Source organism: Natator depressus, chromosome 18 (genome assembly GCF_965152275.1).
Source record: "Natator depressus isolate rNatDep1 chromosome 18, rNatDep2.hap1, whole genome shotgun sequence".
NCBI lineage: Eukaryota > Metazoa > Chordata > Testudines > Cheloniidae > Natator > Natator depressus.
Window position 1 is genome coordinate 8803621 of NC_134251.1, and position 16537 is coordinate 8820157.

The window sequence follows — 16537 nt, forward strand, 5'->3', positions numbered from 1 at the left end:
CTCGTGCTCCGATGCCATGGTGAGGGACGCAGTACCTGGGCCTGAGCCACCGAAGATGCTCATTGATGGCAGTGGGTTTTGGATCATGCCTTTAATGCCTAAGCAGCGAGGGGGATCCCAGAAAGTCCCCCTGCGGGAACAGCCTAACCCCTTGCTGGCTGATTTGCTGAGATCATAGTGTGTTTTTGTGTTGCATACTGCCGGATTAAACCATCCATTGGGCTCAGTGACTGTGATTAAATCCTTGCTGATCCACACAGCGTGCTGGATCTTCCTCTTTAATCCAAGCAGCTGAGTTTGGGGAAGATAGTGTTTGCTGTCTCTTTAAGGGCAGAAAAGAAAGCTCTCCAATTGCTACTCTATAGGATTTAGACTAGATCCCTGTTTTCTTTAGCAAGAATAAGAGGGAAGGAGGATGCTAAAGGGGAAGGAGGATGCTCACGCACACACCCACCTCTGGCCAAGGGGCGACACCTCTGTGCTACCTTCGCACACACCTCCCCGTTGCAGCCTTCTCCCACAAGCGAGACTCTGTAGGAGCCTCTCGCTTCCCTTGCATCAGGGTTTATTCTGCCTCTTGCCTGCTCTGTCTGCAGCAGCAGCCGTGATCGGACACACAGCAGCTGAAAGGAAAAGGCTCGCGGCCCCCAGAAGAAAGAGCCCTACAGGTAAGGCAAGGAGGAGGGAGAGAGTGAAGCCGAGCAAGGAACTCAGGGGCATCTGCTCCCCACACCAGCCTCTACCCAGAGGTGGCCAAGCAGGCGTCTAAGTGGCATTTGCAGTCACTAGGAAGTGCCTCGGTATGAGCTGTGGGATGGGGTGGGGGGACCTTTCTTCTGCTGATCGGCTCCTGATCATGTCATTCTGCCCTGGTTGCCAGTGAAGAGAGAGGAGGGGAAGAGGGGGAGAGAGAGGGATGGAGGAAGAGAGATCTGGATCACACATCTTCCCTTTAAAAGCTGGCCCATGGCAATGATCACCTAGTCCTGGTCTCTGCTCTGTGCCGAGCTGTCCAGGGGAATTGCTAGCTGCCCTCCTCCGCACCTCCACCTCCAGCCCCTCCTCCCCTCCAGGTCCTCAATGGCAGAAGATTTTGGGAGCCCTAATGCCAGTGTGATTGGGGAGAGGTCCCTGGCTGGGGGGAGCAGCTGGGTGGCCGCCTTCCTCTGCTTCATCATCCTGCTGACCACCCTGGGGAACTTCCTGCTCATCCTGCTGATCTTCACGCAGCACTCCCTGCGCAACACCTCCAACTACTTCTTGGTGTCCCTCTTCATGTCTGACCTGATGGTGGGCCTGGTGGTCATGCCACCAGCCATGCTGAACCAGCTGTATGGCCGGTGGGTGCTGGAGGGCGAATTCTGCTCCATCTGGTACTCCTTCGACGTCATGTGTTGCAGTGCCTCCATCCTCAACCTCTGCGTCATCAGCCTGGACAGGTACCTGCTCATCATTTCCCCGCTCAAGTACAAGCTCAGGATGACCTCCTGCAGGGCCGTGTGGCTTATCTTCGCCACCTGGACCTTGGCCGCCCTGGCCTCCTTCCTGCCTATCAAAATGGGGTGGCACAAGCTGGAGTTTGAGATCAGGCCCCTCAACAGCACCTCCCACGTGGAAGAGGACCAGTGCAGGCTCCTGGTCAGTCTGCCCTATGCCCTGATAGCCTCCGGCCTGACCTTCTTCCTCCCATCCATGGCTATCTCCTTCACCTACTGCCGGATCCTCCTGGCTGCCAGGAAGCAAGCCGTGCAGGTGGCATCGCTCACCACCCACATGGCCAGCACCTCCGATGAACCCCTGCAACAGGTAACGAGGTTTGACGGCTGGTGGGGCTTTGCCCTGGGTGCGTGCAGGAGGGGCTGGCTGCTTCATGCCTGCTGATCCCAGAGCCAGGCCGGTGGGTTTCACCCTCCCTGCCCTCTCCTTGGAAGGCTGGGGAAAAAAATCATACCCCGCCTATGAAACCAGCTGTGGTGGTGACCGCTGGAGCTTGAGCTCTGTGGCTTTTAAACCCATTAAAGGGCTGGAATCTTGCAGGCAGAGAAAGTCATTGGGGATGCTGTAGCCTTGGGTTGAGGTGCAAAAGGGCCGGGGGACGAATGGGGGTGAGAGTCAAGCAACTTATGCAGCAGAGGGAGCCTGAGGGTTGACCCTCCCTCCCCCCACCCGGTCCCTTCCTGGTGCTTTCCAATCCCTCCCCAACAGCCCCCTGCCCTCGCAAGGTGGAAGGATTAGAAAGGATCATACAAAACAGTTACAGGCAAGATCAGCTGGATTCTTCCCTCTCTCCCCTTCCCCCACCTTGGAAAAGTTCCTTTGTTTGTAGCTTGGAAAGTTAAAGCTGACGTGATGATAATTTACAAGAGGAATGAAAAGAGGTGGTTCGGGGAATGGAGACAAGTTAAAGCCATTTTGAGAAAGGGTTTAATTGGGGAGAGGAGAAGCTGACTAAAATTCCCGCCCCCCTTCCCCACAGCTCTTCAGTGGGGCTTAATATTCAGTATCCTCCCAAGAGATCTCTGCCCCCATCCTTTCCTCTCCGGTGGTTTCTATGATCGCTTGTTAAATAGGAGCTTGATCCAGCAGTGGGGAAGTCCCCTGCTGACTTCAATGGCAGCTGGATTGGGGGCCTAGGTTGCAGCAAATTGCCATTGACCTGGGTCAGCAGCCTCCAGGCCTTTGGGTAGCCGCTTCCCCACAGCGAGGAATGCCACCGATTAACGAGGCCTGGGCAGTAAATGGGGAGAGAGCGGGAAGGGACTGTCTGGGCTGGCCTCAGGGAGTCTTGCAGCATGATGCCGAGGGAGGAAACAGTGAGTGTCAGGGGGGAAAGGTGCTCCCACAGGCCTGGGGGGCTCTCCTTCTGGTCAGTCTTCTAAAGCGTGTTGGGGTTTGTCTGGATTAGGAATGGTGGGTGAGGTTAGCTGAACCCAGCTTGACCTGGACCATCTTACTCAGCTAGACAAACCTGGCTGCACTGGGAACGTGTGGGGGCCTCTGCTGCACTAGAGCCATGGGAGGGCTGAACTGCTAGTCGTTATGGATTTCTATGGGGCAGATTCGGGAGACCTGGCTTCTGTTCCTTGCTCTGCCACTGGGTGTCCTGGGGGCAAATTACTTCCCCTTTCGGCATCTCCAATTTCCCTAGCGGTAGAAGGAGGGTGGTGATACTTACCTGCCTCTCACTGTACGTCTACACTGCCATGAGACACCCGTGCCAGCTGAGTTCCTGGGCTCAGGCTAAGGGTGGAGGGTGGGACCCTCCCTCTCAACTTGCAGGGTCCTAGAGCCTGGGCTGCAGCTTGAGCCCGAACATCTACACAGCCCCTGAGCCCGAGTCAGCTGGCACAGGCCAGCCGTGGGTTTTTGATTCCAGAGTAGGCAAACCCCCAGGGGCTGTGATTACACGATTCTGATCCTCAGCCAGAGGGGGCTATACTGTGCATGCTCATTCTTAAGGATCGCTCACTATTATCATTCCAATACCTTCTTCATTGCCTTCTCCTGCATGTTCCGGGGCCTCACCCAAGAGCCCCCCTTGTTATTGCATCAATAGCCCCTGCAGCAAAGGGCCCCACAGAACAACAAGCTGGAAGGCCAAGTGACTCATCTTCTCCAGTGTTTCTCGCTCCCGACGGGCAAACTCAGAAGTACTCCCGGATGGAGCTTAGAATAAGCATTTAAGCTAAAAATGTGCTGAACAGAGCCTGCTCCAGCAAGGTGCTGAGCGCCTTCCATTCCCACTGTCTACAGTGGGCACTGATGGGGCATAACCCTGGGCAGAAACAGCTCGGCACCTTGCAGGATTGGTCCCAGACTGAGGCACTAAGTGTGGGCTTGTCCCATGCACCCACATGAACATTGTCACAACACTCTGAGCATTGGAGCTGGCAGGTGCAACCTCCTCCACCACACCTGACCAGGGGCAAAGGGTCAATATGTTGCCAAGGCTCAGGGACGGGCTCTGCACAGTGGGACACCTGGCTCACAGGCTCGATCGGCGTCTGCGGCTCAGGGGGCGCAGGCGTGTCAGAAAGGGAAGCCTCCAAACAGGATGGCACTTCTGCGAATCAGAGCAGGTGGAGCGAGGCGGGAGGGGAGAGTCGGGCGTCAATGGGAGGGGGCGGAGGAGCTGTGAGAAGTTGGCCCTAATGTCAGAAGGGTGCTGGCACAGCATGGGGCGAGGCTAATGGCCCAGAGGAGGGGATGGAGCGGCACCGTAAAGCTGGGGGGGGGGCCAGAGGAAAGGGTCACAAGAGGCAAAGGAGAGATGCCCAAAGCCACTGCGAACAACAGGGGAGAGGCCTGGCTCCAAACAGGTGGCTGAGGTGGCTTATGAGAGCGTGAGGGGAAGCTGGGGGTGGGCCAGGTGTCCCGGGGGCTGTGTCTTGTCAGTCTCTCTGCCCGTGCACTCCTGAAGGAAAGAAACCCAAGCTCCAGCTCCCTCAGGGTGCATGGGGGAGCGGGGTGGGCAGAAGGGGCTGCTGAGCTAGGACAGACGTGCCAACTTGTATGAATTTATCGCCAGAGATGTGATTTCTAAGGGAAATGATGCCTCCCTCGTGATTTTGTGGTAGAACGCTCAAATCTCAGGATTTTTTTCCCAACCCAGGGCTGAGGTGAGAGTCCCTGTCCCTTCCCACCTCTCCATCCCCCACCTCTTCCCTCAGCCCTCCATCCCCCACCTCTCCCCATAGCCTTGAAGCACACAGCCTAGGGTGCTGGCTTTTGCGGCTATGCATTGCATGGGGAACCTAGGCACCTCACTCAGGCTTTCCTGTGATGGCCTAGGCACCTAAAAGTTAGGGGCCACAATGCTCAGCATTGCGATGTCCAAGCCCCCTTGTGGAACTGGGCCTTTAGAGACCCCAGCTGAGCTGGAGGCCCCATTGTGCTAGGCGCTGTACATACCCATAGCGAGAGACAGACCCTGCCTCAAAGAGCTCAAGATCTAAACAGACAAGAAACACAAAGGAATATTTACCACCTGTATTTTACAGAGGGGCAGCTGAGACCCAGAAAGTAAGTGTGTGTGTGTGTGTGTGTGTGTGGGTCGCTCTTGGCATGCAGGACAGACCCTCAGCTAGACTAAACAGGCCCAGCTGTACTGACGTCAATGGTCTGTTGACACCAGCTGAGGATTTGACTCAGAGACTTTTATTTATACCTCAGCTACTAAACCCCTCCAAAACAGAAAATCCACCCTGAGAATGGTCTGCCACGCGCATCCGCTAGTTGAAGGAAAATTTCCTGACTTGCACACTGTAAATAAGGCTATCCCATGGGGCAAGACCTCACAGCTGGGGCCTAGTCTGTTCGGTAAACTCTTAGCCGCGCTGAGTTGGAGACAGCAAGGGAGTTACATTATCTGGGCCTGATCCTGTGAGAGGCTGAGTGCACTCGCCGCCTGCTGCACTCAGTAGGGGGCCTGCCCCCGCACAGGAGCCAGTTGGCAACTGGCCAGCTTGGGCCCTCTGGGCCTGATTCTGCGCTTATGGCAACAGTGCAAAGCAGGAGTAAATCAGGTGATGGAACTCAGAGCCGGAGGCCATGGGCCTGACTGTCCTGGTTTTACAGCACAGTTACACCTGATTTACTCCAAAGCAGGGGTGAGGAGACCCAGGATCTGCGGGTGTTTGTATTTCTTGGTTATTTCCCCACGGTGCCCTGTGAACTCTGAGGAGAGCCTAGTATTTAGCTGCATCCACAGTCTCACAGCTCAGACCATTTGTTTAAATTCTTTGTTAGTCCGTGGTATATCCGGGAAGCCCTGCTGGCGATTGTGCTGATGCCAGGCCACTGGCAAAAGTGGATTTTATTTTTTGTTAGTTTAAAAGTTTTTCTCCCCAGGGAACAGAGCAAGGGGCCTGATTTCCCTCTCACATCAGTTTTATACTGGGGAACTTCGCTGGTGTTACTCTGGGTTTGCACTGGTGTAAGTGGAGAACTCCTTTGTGTCCTGATTGCTTTTGTGTCTATGGAAAAAATCCTTTTCTAAGCGAAGCGTATGTGGGGGAAAGCCCATTCCCACAGGTTCAAGCTCTTAGATGCAATCGTAGGATCGTTATGTCTAGAGATCTGAAGAACACCAAGATTAATTTCTAAACAATTGAGATGCTAGAAAAGGAGGGAAAAAATGACCAGGAGGGTTTGAAAATAGATGGTTCTTCTTGACATAAATAACCCCACATATTGGATGAGTTCAGCATTCAAGTGTTGATGATTTTAGGCCTTTCTTGGTTTAACTTTCTTGGCAGTATGTTCTGGTTCTCTCAGATGACTGTGTTCTTTAATCTATTGCCTTCAAGGGGGGTCAAAGTACATGATGGGTGAGAGATGTCTGTCCAGTGACTCCCAGAAATGACAAGGTTTCTTACAAGGAGGAGAAAACTTAAGAGGGTAGTTTAATGTAAAGTGTCTAGCTCCTGCCAGTTCCCCCCCAAATCTCTCTCCATCCTCTCTCTAGGCACTTGGGACAACATTTTGCACACCTAGAGCACCCTTCCTTCTAGAATTTCACAGCACTCGATTAATTATGCCTCCCCGCACCCCCAGGGTGTGTGTTAAATATTATTTACCCCCATGGGGGAAACTGAGGCCCGGAGCAGTTCAGTGACTTGCTCAGAGACGCATGCTGGGAATAGAATCTAGGCGCCATCTCCTTAAAATCAGCAGAAGTTATTTCTCTCCTGCAGTGGTCCTGACCCCCTCCCTCTTCCAGTCCCCTGCTCGGCACGCGGTACTTTGGTTCTCACAGGTGTCTGGTGATCTAGATCATGATGGGGTTTCACAGTTTGGCCTTTATGAACGCTGGGGAGCCCAGGAGTTTTGCTGGAGAAAAAGAGGCTCGCTCTCTTGCTCTCCCTCCTTCTTGCTCAGTCACTTATGGAGAAGGTAACAGCAGTCATTGAAATAACTGTACGGAGGAGAAGCTGTCATGCCCATTATTAAGAATTGCGGAGCTTGATGTTACTCTCAGGAAAGGAATAATTTCCCATTCCCCTCAAATTGCTAGGTGTGGGGGGTGTGGCAGTGATAATTATGGTTGGGGAAGGGGTGGGTGGGGCAAAGCATCTGGACTGACAGCAGCTTCAAAGCATTTGACACCAATTTTTTGGTTTCTTTTACGAAGCGCATGTTCCCATGGCTGTGTGCTGAGCTTTGCAGGACAGTGGCGGGGTGGGGATTAGCGAGAAATAAACTTCCTTTGCAAGGGCTTTCGCTGTAGAATTTCACTGACCCCAGTGCAGCCCGAAAGCTTGTCCCTGCCATGAACAGAAGTTTGTCCAATAAAGACATTTCCCTCACCTACCTTGTCTTTCCTGCGCAGAGGGGCAGTATGAGGCCTATGCATCACTTAAGTCTCAGTTGAGCCCATGCACTGGCCATGTAGACAAGGGTCAGTTCTGCCCTGTGATAGCTGGATGAGTGGTAGGGTTAGAGAAGAGGGGAGAAAATTACACCCCCAAACCTCAGATTTCTGCAGCTAGCCTTTAGTGCAGTCCACTGAGCTTCTATTTGTCTCCATCAGGAAATCTAATTAACCTCAGAGCTGAGTTCAACAATAGTTGTAACTAGGAATTGGCCAGCCATACATTCACCGGATTGGTGAACTGAAGGCTGAGATGACTAATACAGTCTCACCCGCTGCACTTAAAAAACAATGCCAGAGAAATCTCCCTGCTCTGTCACTTTCAGCTGTCATGACAGTTACTAATGTTCCAGGCAAGTGTATTTTAATCTGCCAACTGGTTTTAAAAAAAGAGCATTTAATCAATGAACTAATACGTACAACTGTATTGATTCAGGGGGTGTAGCGAGATGAAAGCAGAACTCACAGTGAGAATGAATTACTGACCGTATGAGCGCACAAGGACCTGGGTGCAGATTTTTAAAGGTATTGAAGTGTGGTTTTGCTCAGTGTTGCAAAGCCTAACCAATTTAGGAGCCTGGGTCTCCTTTTCAAAATGACTTAGGTATTTGGGAACTGAAGTTTCAGTAATGGGACTTAGGAGTCTAAGTGTCTATCTCACTTTTGAAAATGAGACTTACACTCCTAAATCACTGCAACACCTCAACCCCTTTAAAATATGGGCCTTACTTCCTATATGGTGGGCCAAGATTCTCCTCTGAGTCAGTCTTGATTTATACAAATGAAATTCCACCAAAGCCAATGGAATGACTTGTAATTTACACTGGTGTGAGAGGAAAACATGGCCCAGTAATGGAGGATTTCCAATTCTTCTCCAGTGCTATAAATCACTGATCCCTAGCCCTGATGTGTCATGAAACATTGGACTTTAAATCCATCTCTGAGCCAGTGCTGAATATTGTCCATCTATCAACTCAGCCCACAGCAATATTTGTGGGGAAAGAAGGAATATCTATATAGTTGTACATATCATCAGGCTCTCCTCACCTCCACCAAAAGGGTAGCTCTTTTAAGCTATTTGGGATGTGGGAAGTTAAAAGCAGTCTGACTAGAAATATAGATGGATAATGAGCAAGTGCAAATTGTCAGAAGTAGGAAATAAATGCAATTTATGACATGGTTCCACAATTTGTCATATGGCTATTGCCATCACTAAGGCTACAATTTAGTCCGTGATTTCCAGCGACCTCTGTGACCTGCGGTGGTCGGGGGCTGCAGGGTCTCCTGCCACCCGCGGGGGGCAGGGAGCTGCAGGTTCCCCCCGCTTCCTCTGGTGGCCCCCAGAGCTCCAAGCAGCCAGAGGTGGCAGGGAACCCTGCAAGTTCCAACTGCCGCAGGCAGCGGGGAACCCCAAAGCTCCTGGATGCCATGGGCAGTGGGGAACCCTGCAAATACTGGCCATGGTGGGGGAACCCCTGCGCTACTAGCCATCGTGGGCCCCCAGAGCTGGGGTGGCAGGGGAACCCCCTGAGCTCCCAGCTGCCAGGGGTGATGGGGTCCCTGGAGCTGCTGGTGGCAGCGGTATCCCACAGCTCCCCTCCGTGGTGGGTGGCAGGAGCACGCCACAGCTCCCAGGTGCCGTGGGCAGTGGGGCCATCCCCAAGCTCCTGGCTGCTGAAATCCTTGGAGCTGCAGGTGGCAGGGGTACCCTGTGGCCCCCAGCTGCTGCAGGCAGCCCCTTTGCCCCTGTGCTGCTGCCCCTCTTCAGGCGGGGGGGGACCCGCAGATCCCCATTTTGTCTCAGATATTTTTAGTAAAAGTCACAGACAGGTCACGGCTTCCATTAATTTTTCTTTTTTGCCCGTGACCTTTCCGTGACTTTTACTAATAATATCCATGACAAAATCTTAGCCTTAGCCATCACACATGTAATATCCAAGCTCGTTTATCTCTTTTTCTCATCACAAATCTTTCTCATGATGTGTGGGGGTTTATATATGTAGATGTGCATAAGATGCTGCATACATACGGGAAGAAATTCATTCTAACTGGTAGAGAATTTGAAATTCTACAACACTGCATTATTTTGAATACCTGTCTTCTGATTTTACTATATAGGCTCCAATATTAAGCAAGCTACAGTATAGACTCCTTTTTCAGACATCACTGGTTGAGCTGCTAGATGTGTTTTTACACACAAAAGATGTCTGATTTTGCATATAATATATATTTCTGCAGGAGAAAATTATTTGGTACTAAATGTAACAGATTTAATTCCTGAGTAATGGTCTCTATTGACCTAGTATCCTACAGCGAGCAGACAAACTTAATTGCTTTTAAGTACCTTGATTTAGCTTGCTGTTCTTTTTCTTTCACATAAGGAGCTGGGAGTCTCTGACCCAGCCAACTCACTTGTAGATAAGTCATAAAGTATTTTAACAGGTGGAAGGAGAAGCAGAGAATAAATAGACAAAATACAGGAGCAATTTTGAAAGGCCTTTTCTGAGAGATCAGACTTTGCCACAAAATGTATTTCAACATTCTAGGTCAGATCCATTGCTGAGGATCTGACCCAGAATGTTTCTTTAACTAACATCTGTATTCACACTGATGGACTTCGGTCTGTGAAACCGTGTCCCTCATTGATAAAAAGGAAGGGCTTTCAGCACCCTGGACAGCAGGGACTATACAAACTTATGCTCAAATAAATTGGTTAGTCGCTAAGGTGCCACAAGTCCTCCTTTTCTTTATACAAGCTGTATTAGGCCTCATTGCAGCCAAGCACTTTTAAAGCACATGCTTAAATCTTTGAAGTCAATGGGACCTAAGCCAGTGCTCAAGGTCAGCATGTGCTCACGTGTGTTGTTGAATCAGGGGCTTACAATGTAAACATCCTGCTCCCAGTTAAGCCAATGGAATGAAAATTAAGCTTTCCTGATCATGCTGTACAAGGAATGGTAGCAGCTGGTATGTAAGAAAAAGAGTCTTGTTACATCTCTAATAGTACAGCTGTCATTTGTCTCCACCACTGAATGAATTTAACTGGGATGATAGGTAAAAATAACATGCAAAGCAGAGAGCCATCAGGGTGTTATGTTTTAAATCTCTCCTGTTCTTCGAAGGGTGGGCAGATCAGCAAGCTGCAACTTACTTAATTACGACAGGATAATTTAATTTGAGATTGCAGGACTGCATAGAAGACAGCGCTGGCTCTGAGGGGTGTAGATTGAGCCCTTTCTTTGAAAAATATAATTAAGCTACTGTTCTAATCAATAGCTAGATATGCACCCTGAGCCTAGGCTTTATCATCACTCAATCTTCAGTAGTTTGAGGCATTTGGGTTTCTGCAATAATAAAAAATCCCCAAATAATATAGCCATTCTGGTTCAGCGAGTAGTAATTTTTCTTTCCCCAGTGGCTTTTTTTTAACCACAGCACCCCCTGCAGGGCAGGGCTGGGCTGTCAGTGAAGGATCACGGTGGTTCCTGTCACACTTGGCACCCGAAGGTTGATTGCACCATAAATCCCCGAGAAATTCAATGCAATACAACTCAGTTCATGTAGCTTGTGTGCCCCCTGCACTATGCAGCTCGTCAGTACTTTCAGTCACAGTTTGAGCTGAGCCTGCGCTAAGCCTGGCCCGCCCCTGCGTGAGCTTGGGTAATTCACTTAAGCTCTTTGACCCAGAGCCTCAAAGATATTTAGGGACCTAACTCACGTTCATTTCAATGGGCGTTAGGTGGCAAAATATCTTTGAGGCTCTAGGCCTTTGTGTCTGTTTCCCCAGAGGTAAAATGGGATCATAACACCCACCTACCTCCCATGGGTGCTCTGCTTAGTATTTGACATGCTATTTACACATTACAATACTGCTGCGGATTCCACTGTGTCTGGGACCATCTGTGCTGAGACCCTCAACTCCCAATAGCTGTGGAGATCAATTAGCACCTCAGCATCTTGCAGGATCAGGGCCACAGAAGGGTGCCATTGGATTTGTCCCACAGCTCACTGCGCCCTCATCACACATTGCCCAGTCAGGGGCCAGGACAACACTTTCCTTATGGTGCCACCCTTTGTGTGGCACACCACACTGCGGGATGTGCTGCCGGCCCATAAAAGGGGATCTGCTCCTTCTCTGGAACAAGCTACTGGCTCCTTCTCGCTGGCGCTGCAGGGGGGCAGCTGTGGAATAAGTGAGCTGTTGGGAAAGGCAGCAGACTTGCAAGCACAAGCCGTGCTGTGTTTGTGGGACAAACGGCTCCATGCTGCAAACAGTGGCTGATGGCAGGTTGTCATAATTTTTGCAAGCGATAATGCAAAAAATATGGAGGGCCACATCCCCAGCTGGGATAAATCAGTAGAGCTACTTAGAAGTATAGCTACTGTGCTGATTTACATCACCAGAGGCTCTGGCCCAGGGAGTGTAGTGCTGGGACATCCATCCTCTGGCTGGGAAAGTTACTGAGGATTTCCTTGGCTTCCCACGACTAACTGATCTATGGCTCAAGGACCACGTGTATCTGGGCACAGACAACCCACTGATGGCAAGCTAAAGTGACTTATGTCTTTGTCAAAGTTCGTTTTCTTTCTAGCCCTTGTCACCTATTGGTGTATCCAGCCATGCTGGTGTTTAAAGGGTGAAGGCCTGAAAGGCTTCCCGTTTAGTGGATTTCCTGCCCAGCGTTTGCACTTGTAACAACGTTGAAAGAGCTTGAAAGCCCAGCAAGAGAATCTGTACAAAACGGAGCTGTTGCTGCTTGTTTTCTTCACCCAGGCATATTATTCTTGGCGGGCTATTAACACTGACGTTTACAATCCACTCCAGGAGGCTGCTTTGCTTCTGAGCATCACTTTGTAACAGATCGACAACTTATAGCCATTTCCCTTCCTCTCTGGGGGCCTCAGCTGAGCCCAGTGAGCCCTGTCCACTGCTGGGGCTGATGTAGGAGGGTGAGTATAAAGAATCTGTTTGTGCCTCCCCCCCCACCCCACCCCCAAAGCTGGGGGGAGACTCCACATTTGTCCATGGCGCAGTGCAGTGGAACCTCATGGCTGTTCTAAATGATGCCAGCTGCAAAGGGCCTCTCCAGCCGTCAAGGATCACAGGAGTACAGGTGCCCATTGGGCAGATGTGCTTTTTTACTTCCCGCGCTCCTGCCCAGCCGCCCCAAATGCAGGGTCATGCGCTGCCTGTGACTGTGGCTTGTGGGTGCTGAGCAGTCCCTATTTTTTGGGGTGGGTGCTTGAGGCCTGGAGCACTCCTGGAGCCAGAAAACCATTTAAAGCCTGATTTCCCCATCTCATCCCTCCTTATGGCCTCATCTACAGCTGGGCGTAGCAGGTGTAAAATGCTACCACGAGGCCGGGAAGAATTGGCTCCATTAGGTGCAGGGACCGGCGGCGTGGGCCCAAGGGAGCAAGTTTGATGCTTGTCTCAGGGGGTGCATGTGCACTGAAGGCAGTGGACGAGAGAGCGAGGGGAGGAATTAACATGGGTCATCGGCGCTGGTTTACGGGAAGACGCTAACGGGCAGGTAACAAACGCCGCTGGGGCTGAGCAATGGAGATCTAGCCCGCTCCACACCACCCCGTGCGGTCACTCCCCCCTGCTCAGAGGAGGCTGACCCCAGCGTTGTTAAGTTAGGCCAATGCTGGAGAACCGCACACGAGCTCTGCGGCACAAAGGGAGCTTTAAGTCCCCTTTGTGCACAGCCTCTCCCTGAGCCATCCCCAGTGTAAATGCCAACAGCCACAGGGCTGCTCTTAGGGGTGCCAGCTGGTAATGGCTCCCCAGGGGCTGGCCTGCTGGCTGGGAATGGCTGGTGCCCAGCAGTCTGTGCTCTACCAGGTCTCGTACCGTGCTGCTCACTGCAGGGCCTGAGACGTGCTCGCAGCTTCCCCCGCTACGCTTCCTCAACTGCTCCGGCAGAGCCTGGCTGCCTCAGCTTGGGGAACGCTGACAGGCTGCTTGGCTCTTTACCCGGCGCTGGAATTTACGGTCACATTCCTTAGCTTTGTACCAGTGCCCAGGGGCACAGGCATGGGTGCCTTTTACGTAGCTGGCAAGGAAAACGCGCTCTTTGGGGACAGGCCCTCGCTTTGTTCTAGGTCTGTACAGCGCCTAGCACAATGGGGCCCCAGTGGCTGACCGGGGGTCTCGAGGCGTGCCTGCAGTACAAGTGAATAGTAAGACCAACCGCTGCTGGATCGGCAGGTCCTCGATATGTAAGGCAGCGGCGCCTCCCCTCCGGCCTGTGTTCTTTCGCCAGCCCCCTTTTCTCACAGGGTTTCTTGTCCTTTTCAGGTCCCCAGAGCTCAGAGCCAAGCTGTGGCCATGGGAGAGAACAGGAAATTTGCCAGTAAGCACAGCAAAAAGGCGCTGAAGGCCAGCCTGACCCTGGGCATCCTGCTGGGAATGTTCTTCGTGGCCTGGCTCCCCTTCTTTGTTGCTAATATGGCACAAGTAAGTCCTGGGCAGAAGAGGCCAGAGATGCCCTGCCCTTGTACGTCAAACCCACTCACAGCCCCGGAAAGGCCCCTGAGAAGGAGAGTTGGTCACTGGCGCCTGTGATAGCGATTAGCTCAAAGTTTGTGGTTGACTTAGCCAGGGCATCTTCCGCATTTAATGGTAGGGAGCTGGCCCTTCCCCGCCCTGCCAAGATGGACTTTTAGACGGTAATCTCTTTGGGGCAAGGACTGTGGTTTTTAATGTTTGTAAAACACTCAGCCCCGTCTCAATGATGAGTTACAGCCAAGATTTAGGAAGCAAGGAATTCGGAAATTTTATTCATGGCCCTTTACCATATTTACCATGCCCAGTCCCTGATTGGTGCCGCGTCAACCCTCCTCGGAAATCGCTTTCCTGACCACCACCTCCCAGCCGCTCACCTGCCACTATGCCAACACCTTGCTGCAGGATCAGAGCTCCTTACTAACCCGTGCTGCCTCATACATCAACCAGGAGAGGGTGTACTAGGGGCAGCCAACTGCTGAAATATGACCTGTCTGGGGCGCAGACAGCATCACCCTTCCATCTGCAGCCAAACCCAGCTCCCTTTGGAAATGGAGTTTGGACCCCTTGTCTCCCTTCCCTTCCCACAATGGCCCTGTATTCATTCTCTGAGCAGTTTCTTTAGTTGCCTGCCCCAACCCTTGAGCCGGACGGGACCTGCCCCAGGACCCTGCAGTGTTTATTGCATGCAGGTCCTTTTCTCTTAACCCCCATGGGGACCTGCCTCTTTGGAGAACAGGGGAAAGGCTGGATTTGGTCGTTGTGCAGAGCTGGGTGGGACGCGAGCTGTCGCAGCAAGGTGTTGCCATGCCTTTGCAGATGATGCTGGGAGAGGGCAGGAGGTGCGGCCTGTTCTAATCTGTGCTCTGTCTCCCGCCCAGGCAGTGTGTGACTGCGTCCCTGCCGGCTTCTTTGACGTGCTCACCTGGCTTGGGTACTGCAACAGCACCATGAACCCCATCATCTACCCCCTCTTCATGAGGGACTTCAAAAGAGCCATGGCTAAGTACCTGCCCTGCTGCCGGCACTCTTGGGAAGGCCGGCCTAGCGCCATCTCCCTCTCCATGCGGAACTCCAACAGCGGGCCCCGGCTGGGGATGTCCCTCAGGAACGTGCTCACGCTGCAGGGCGAGACGGACTCAGTTGATTCAGTCATCCAGGTGAATGAGCATCTCTTGCTGCCTGCCTGCAAAGACCCCCACCTGGAGTCCATCCCAGCCACGGGTGCCGACTCAGTCAACCTCTTCGACTTAGAACACATGGACCAGGAGCTGCAGATCAACCAGCTGAACACGCCCATGGATTGACCACGCTGCCCCAACGGGGGTGGCGGGAGGTTAGGTGGGGCCTGCTCTTGGTTCCCCCCGCAAGCTTAGGCTATGCACAGACACCTTAGCAGTTCCTGCAGGAATATAGTGACACCCTTGATGGGGAAGCCAAGGAGGGCGTGATGTGTACATGTACAAACCTTCTGAGCCAAAGTGAAACATTGTTAAGCCACAATATACTCCCCCTATACATAGAAACTGATCCCAACGTTCGCTGTCTCCTTAATCGTGGGGAGGAGGGAAAACGTCTCTCTTCTTTGTATGGAAATCACAGATAATTTTTCAGTGGTTACAGGTTGGGATTGTTTAAATATGATGAACCCAAACTTTATTGCCAAGTTTACCTGCCTGGTGTTGCTTTCCTTATACTCTACTTGGTTTGTCACTGTCCCACGTCCCCCTTCCGCTTTGTAATGTGGAGAGCAGCACAGGGCACTTTTACGTTCTGCCCCCTGCGTGATCTGCCCCGGTTTTCAGTGGTTTATGGTCCCTGAGCTAAGAAAACAGCGGTGACACTTTCTCCTCCGCTCGCTTATATTTTAAAATTGGATTAAAAAGCAGCACATAGTAAAATTACAGCCAGAGAGAGAGAGAGAGAGAAACAAAACTTAGCAGGCACGGAAGGCCAAGGGATCCAGAACAGCCAAAGGCAGCCACTGATGGCCATCACCACTGGACCCTGAGCGCTTTGTTAGCAGGAGAACAAGTGCTCAGATGCTACAGTGATGCGGGCATAGCATTATTTGATGAGAGAAGTTGGTAAGACATAAGAGCTGCCAGACTGGGTCAGACCAAAGGTCCATCTAGCCCAGTATCCTGTCTTCCAACAGTAGCCAATGCCAGGTGCCCCAGAGGGAATGAACAGAACAGGTCATCATCAAGTGATCCATCCCCTGTTGCCTATTCCCAGCTTCTGGCAAACAGAGGCTAGGGCACCATCCCTGTCCATGCTGGCTAATAGCGATTGATGGACCTATCCTCCATGAACTTATCTAGCTCTTTTTTGAACCCACTTATAGTCTTGGCCTTCACAACATCCTCTGGCAAGGAGTTCCACAGGTGGACTGTGTGTTGTGTGAAAAAATACTTTCTTTTTTTTTGTTTTAAACCTGCTGCCTATTAATTTCATTTGGTGACCCCTAGTTCTTCTGTTAAGAGAAGGAGTAAATAACACTTCCTTATTTACGTTCTCCACACCAGTCATGATTTTTATAGATCTCGCCTTCCTCTGTAGCATGGGGCACGGGTCACTTGCTGGAGGATTCTCTGCACCTTGAAGTCTTTAAACCATGCTTTGAGGACTTCAATAGCTCAGACATAGGTGAG

General features: G+C 51.7%; 1 protein-coding gene across 1 annotated transcript; it reads left to right on the forward strand.

The window, feature by feature from the left end:
- The first annotated feature begins 259 nt into the window (after positions 1-259).
- HTR6 (5-hydroxytryptamine receptor 6) lies at positions 260-15948 on the forward strand. The gene is made up of 4 exons (XM_074975289.1): positions 260-668; positions 1074-1806; positions 13677-13835; positions 14765-15948. Exons 2-4 carry the CDS (start codon positions 1081-1083, stop codon positions 15188-15190), a joined length of 1311 nt encoding a protein of 436 aa, XP_074831390.1. The 5' UTR covers positions 260-668; positions 1074-1080; the 3' UTR covers positions 15191-15948.
- Positions 15949-16537: the final 589 nt, after the last annotated feature.

Coding starts and splice junctions, on each gene's coding strand:
- HTR6 (XM_074975289.1), top strand. CDS start 1,081: ATGGCAGAAGATTTTGGGAGCCCTAATGCCAGTGTGATTGGGGAGAGG. Junction 1,807..13,676: donor CCGATGAACCCCTGCAACAG/GTAACGAGGTTT, acceptor TGTCCTTTTCAG/GTCCCCAGAGCTCAGAGCCA. Junction 13,836..14,764: donor TTGTTGCTAATATGGCACAA/GTAAGTCCTGGG, acceptor TCTCCCGCCCAG/GCAGTGTGTGACTGCGTCCC.